Genomic DNA, 5,000 nt, shown 5'->3' with positions numbered 1-5,000 from the left:
CACAGTGCAACTATTCATGATCCTCATACCTACGCTCTAAACACTCATGGTTTGCGCAAAAGTAAAATCAACCATTTCAGACATCCACAATCCGTAGTGCCAATATCAATTTGTGTAATGATATTGATCTGCTATGTAACATTTGGCGCTGTACTGTTTCATAAAATACAGCCATGGGGCGTTTTAGAAAGTCTTTACTTTTGTTTCACTTCGCTCGGAACCATAGGATTTGGTGATCTTATGCCCAAGGGTAACCTTGCGCAATATACTGCGTCTGCTTACATCATTATTGGCATGGCAGTTGTGGCCATGTGTTTTAGTCTTATCCAAACGGAACTGATAATATGGTTGAAAAAATTTGCTATTCCGGAACCTTCCACTACGGAAGACGTTGCACTTGTATCTGCGACCATGACACCGGTTAAATCCTGACAACGATATAATGATTTCACACTCAACGAATACAATTCACTTCCTCGTCGTTCGAGCACGTTTCATCGCAACACACCTGCCAGAAGGTCAACAGGAGTAATGGAAAATCATATGGAATACTTCGTACCTCGTAGTGTTAGCGAATTCAATCTTTCTGGTGTCGGGGATCTGGCGCTTCCACCGACAAAGCGAAGTATAGTTTCTCAGCACGCAGTTAGCTCAACTATGATCTCCGTACCAAAACCGAGGGAAAAAATGGTAACATTTGAGGATGAGTCCAAATGTGTTCATGGTATACCAGGCACGCCAAGGAAAGGAACCCTGAGCAACGATGTGTTTATGTGACGAGACGAGTTTACCACTGAAGAAACGACGAAGCACCAATGCTTGGAAGATGTGATTAAAGTTTGAAAGGCTCTAAGTATCTTCTGCAAATCTCAACTTTTCACTAAAAAGTTCCCACAATTTGATGCAGTTCATGAAAATCATTCCTACATGTTTCTGTCGTTCAAATGCAGTTGAAGAATACTTTTATAACATTTGTTAAGATATAATCTTTAAAGAAGAAATAATTTATTTCATCAAATGAAAGACACAGATGAATGAAGTCAAACTAAGACTTTTTATAGCGATGACCAATATTGTTTCATACAACTGCAATAGTTTTGAGGTTCCATCTGTTTTTATTCAAGTGATCACGAAGAAAATTCGGCAAAAGAAAGCTTTATATCTTTCAGAAACAAAATGATCAAAGGTGTGTATTAGCCAAATCTGTTACACTCATTGATAATTACAGCATAAACGGACGCATACAATTTAAAAGAATACAAATCTTAACAATGTAGTCCGAATCCGAATAATTTGTGTAGCGTTTACGTACACTGTACATAGGGAGCTGAAATGTGTTGTATGGCTATTTAATAAATAACAAACTTGAGAATATCCTTGTAATTTTCTTTCAATTTAAATTATCCTACTTATACGCTGCGCCTGAAAAAAAAATCGATTTGCTGTTCCAGCTCAACAGAGAGTCCAGGAAGTCACATACAAAACGATGCTTTATAAAATCGTCCGCCAATAATGCCTCCATAGAGGATCGTAGCTGCAACAAAAAGCACCTCTTTGTGGATCGCAACTTTTTGCTTTTTGCCAGAGAGGAACACATTCATGGAGCAGGTCGATGGAGCGCTAGCATCGTTAGTGGGAAAATCATACGACCCTATGGGAAGTGGGGATATGCGTTGGCCTTAGTACTGTACGTGAACTTCTGATTTTATCATTACCTGTTCCAATCGTTTTATTTGGGATCGAAAACTCGAAATTAGGGATGATGAACTTGTTGGTAGGAGGAATAGCTAAGGGGTGCTAACGAGAAGCAAGTGAGTGGTTTATTAGTTAGTGGGAGTCGCACACCTGTGGTGTTTTTGCCCAGGTTCGTATAGTATGTATTCCACAGTGCTTTTTAAAAAGGCGGGAAGGGGGAGTACGAAAAGGGGAAATAGAACACTTCTAAAATCCCTTAAATCGAAAAAATGGGGGTTTTCCGAAAGACTTACATTGCTGCATGTTCGTTAGTTTTAAATTTGAGTTTTCAAAACCAATTCGCCCCTACTTTGAATTCGCCGGAAGCTACAGTGATGATCGTTAAAGTATGGGCACTTTGTTTTGTTTTGGTTTTTTTCTTCCATTTCGAGCTCGTTCCGTAAAATCGCATTGAAGATGAGATTTTTTTAGATTTTTTGGACGAAAAAACGGTGTTTTGGTGAAGATAAAAGTGTGTTCCGTACGCTAGACAAATCTTCACGTCGTCGTGCGCGATCTGCATCATTGGCTACAAAAGTATTTCTCTACTTTCAGATGGCCAGCTGCTTCTTTCGCACTTTCCCCATTAACCGCGGAGCGACCAAATCCTTATCATTCAACTACTTTTTACGATACTATGCAAGCTGCCCTCGTTGCTGGAAGTGCAGTAGCGAAGGATCCAAAGATAAATTCTTCTGCAGTTCATGTGGAGTTCTGCTGAAAGTTGCAAAGCATGAAGTAAACTTGTCCGACTGTTTCCCTTTTTACCGTGAGTGATTGATTTCCAATCTTTCTTTTTTAGAATTACTTCGCTTTACTGGATGTTGCGAAGAGATATAACGTTGACCTAGTTGCTTTAAAAAAGAATTTTAGGAGTATTCAAAACCAGATTCATCCGGACAAATTTGCGCAACAAACACCCGAAGAGAAACAGCTGGCTCTAGAATGGAGTGCACTGATCAACAAGGCATACAAAACCCTTACGAAATCTGTAGATAGAAGCCAGTACTTATTAGAACTACAAGGGATTACCATATCGGAAGACAATAGCCACATTGATCAATCGTTTTTGATAGACATGATGGATCTTAACGAATCCATAGATGAGGCTCGTGACTCGGAACAACTACAACAACTAAAAGCTCGCATTGAAAATTTAATACAAAATCAAACTCAGGACATTGAACAATCTTTCCAAGCAGATGATCTTGAGAGGGCTAAGCAAAGTGTGATCCGCCTAAAATATCTTATCAATATTGAATCAAAAACTAAAGCAAAGGTTTTGCAACAAAGTTTGCAAACGAAATAAGCATTGTCCGTGTGGAATGAGTCGTGAATTAGTTCGGTTGCTCATCTCTGCCACGAATCCGGAGGCGGGTCAGCAACGTTAGGCCTTGGCTTGTGTGTATGCCTATTCGTAAATCAAAACCAAAAAATAAACGCCAATTGTTGTTGAGTCGCTAAAGGAAGAGGACTACATTAATGGCACTACTCTTTGCTTTTCCCGCTCGATACATCAGCCTCGGCCGTCCCATAGAGAACTAGCTGCAGTCGCTGCAGCTCTTTCTCCAACTTTGATCTTTGCATTCAAATCCAACGTCCACCGGTCTAGTGTCTACAGCTCGCACAATTTCCGCCCTCCGGGTTTCAATCGGTGTGCGCCTTTTTGGTTGCCTCATTAGCATCCATCGTTTGGCTTCGTGTTCGACGCGAAAGGCCACCTTTCGTCCTACACCCGTTCGTACGCTTCCTTTTCGACTGGGAAGCAAATTTCTGTAAAAAGGAAGTATGCAAATTTCAAGTTTCAGCTATGAATGGCGGCAAACGTGTTTCATTTAACCCAACAACGGCCATTAACTATCATTTACCCTTTTGCCATTCACTCTAATCCATTCCCCCCCCCCCTCCTTTTCCCGCTGAACTCTACCCTTGCCCATAGTGCAAAACTGTTTTTGCGATGTTTTGCAAACTCTAGATGTTGTCGCAATATCTAGAGCAGTTTTCCATCTCGCTCTGTGAAAACATCGCCGTACCTTTCTGTGCATAAGAAAGCGGTAAAATCCGCTGTTGAAAACAAATTTTATTATTTTTTTCATTTTTAATTGTAATAAATTACAGAAACAACATTGAATGTTAAAACGTGGCCGATTGTTTTTAGTCTGGATATAACAAATTCCGCACCAAGAAAAAAAGAGAATTTTCCTTCTTCTTCTCCTCTTGGTCTTTCGCTGTTGGTCGCTTTGTTGACATTCGAGAGATTTTTTGGGTGTCAAACGAAATTAATGGAATCGGGACCCACGAACAAATCGGAAAATATCTCTTTTGCGTTGTGATAAGGCTGAACATCGCTATTGTTTCAGCATCAGCATGGATCCGGTGTTGGTGAAGAATATAGAGCTGGACAAAATTTGTCGAATCTGCCTGGTAGTAAAGAAAGAAATGCGTCCTCTCTTTGGCGAAATGGTGGCTGAAATGCTTATGGAAATAGCTAAAATTGATGTAATTGCAAGCGACCAGAGGATACCGATAGGTTTTGAATGGTTTTAAACGTTTCCAAACTGATTGCAGATTGAAAACAGTGATGGCTGGCCAGACAAAATTTGTGTTCAATGCATACATCAAGTGAGCCGTTGCCACGCGTTTAAGACCCGAGTAGAAAAATCCGATATTGCACTCCGCCAGTACATTAAAGGAATCACTGTGCTGGATGATCATCAAGTGAAGAGCAACATAACCACGATCGAGCTGCCAAAACTGACCCTCAGTTCTCCTAAATTGCAACCAATTACCCAACCAGTAGCTACACATCTTCATGAGCTGCATCTACATCGGGCTGAGCCTATTCAAACGGAAGCTCCATCGGTTCCGACCATGATACTAACTGGCACACAGCTGATCAATGGACCACAGATAATCAACGCGGGGCACATAATAACTACGGCCACTGGGCAACAAATCCTACAAACGACCCCACAGTACCAGGCTACGCAGATAGGGCAATTTATACACGGGCCAAACAACACTGTGCAAATGATAACGCACAATGGAAACCCCGCACATGTCCTACAGATCCAGCGGACAGTTGATGATTGTGAGATAATTGTGCAACCCGAAATGACTGAGTCACAGTACTTAGAAAATGGTAACATCGTTGCAGTATTATTGTACTGAGCTTTTAGTAAATGCATCGATTTACTTTATTTCTAGTATCAACTTTGCCAATGATGGTAGCAGCACCTAGTACAGCGATTCCAACCGATCAACTG

General features: G+C 40.8%; 3 protein-coding genes across 10 annotated transcripts in view; all 3 read left to right on the top strand.

The window, feature by feature from the left end:
* Positions 1–1,340, top strand: part of LOC126575331 (TWiK family of potassium channels protein 7) — a 3,938-nt gene extending 2,598 nt beyond the window's left edge. For all 5 annotated transcript variants that reach the window (XM_050235972.1, XM_050235971.1, XM_050235970.1 and 2 more), the window contains one exon: positions 1–1,340. This exon is cut by the window's left edge and continues 278 nt beyond it. In XM_050235972.1, the coding sequence (XP_050091929.1) occupies positions 1–432 (432 nt within the window). In that variant the 3' untranslated portion in view covers positions 433–1,340.
* Positions 1,341–2,119: 779 nt separating this feature from the next.
* LOC126575314 (iron-sulfur cluster co-chaperone protein HscB) lies at positions 2,120–3,478 on the top strand. 3 transcript variants are annotated; one of them, XM_050235945.1, is made up of 3 exons: positions 2,120–2,206; positions 2,290–2,472; positions 2,537–3,477. In XM_050235945.1, the coding sequence occupies exons 2-3, from the start codon at positions 2,290–2,292 to the stop codon at positions 3,041–3,043; spliced, it is 690 nt and encodes a 229-aa protein (XP_050091902.1). In that variant the 5' UTR covers positions 2,120–2,206; the 3' UTR covers positions 3,044–3,477. The 3 variants fall into 3 exon arrangements, with proteins under 3 accessions (XP_050091902.1, XP_050091903.1, XP_050091901.1); XM_050235946.1 differs by having other exon boundaries at positions 2,121–2,206; positions 2,273–2,472; positions 2,537–3,478; XM_050235944.1 differs by having other exon boundaries at positions 2,141–2,215; positions 2,537–3,478.
* Positions 3,479–3,996: 518 nt separating this feature from the next.
* The window catches only part of LOC126574923 (zinc finger protein 236), a 2,986-nt gene continuing 1,982 nt past the window's right edge, over positions 3,997–5,000 (top strand). For both annotated transcript variants that reach the window (XM_050235339.1, XM_050235338.1), the window contains exons 1-3: positions 3,997–4,233; positions 4,303–4,876; positions 4,942–5,000. The exon at positions 4,942–5,000 is cut by the window's right edge and continues 253 nt beyond it. In XM_050235339.1, the coding sequence (XP_050091296.1) occupies positions 4,102–4,233; positions 4,303–4,876; positions 4,942–5,000 (765 nt within the window). In that variant the 5' untranslated portion in view covers positions 3,997–4,101. The remainder of the gene's footprint in view (positions 4,234–4,302; positions 4,877–4,941) is intronic.

Source organism: Anopheles aquasalis, chromosome 3 (genome assembly GCF_943734665.1).
Source record: "Anopheles aquasalis chromosome 3, idAnoAquaMG_Q_19, whole genome shotgun sequence".
NCBI classification, from domain to species: Eukaryota; Metazoa; Arthropoda; class Insecta; order Diptera; family Culicidae; genus Anopheles; species Anopheles aquasalis.
This window is presented reverse-complemented; position numbering and strand designations above follow the sequence as displayed.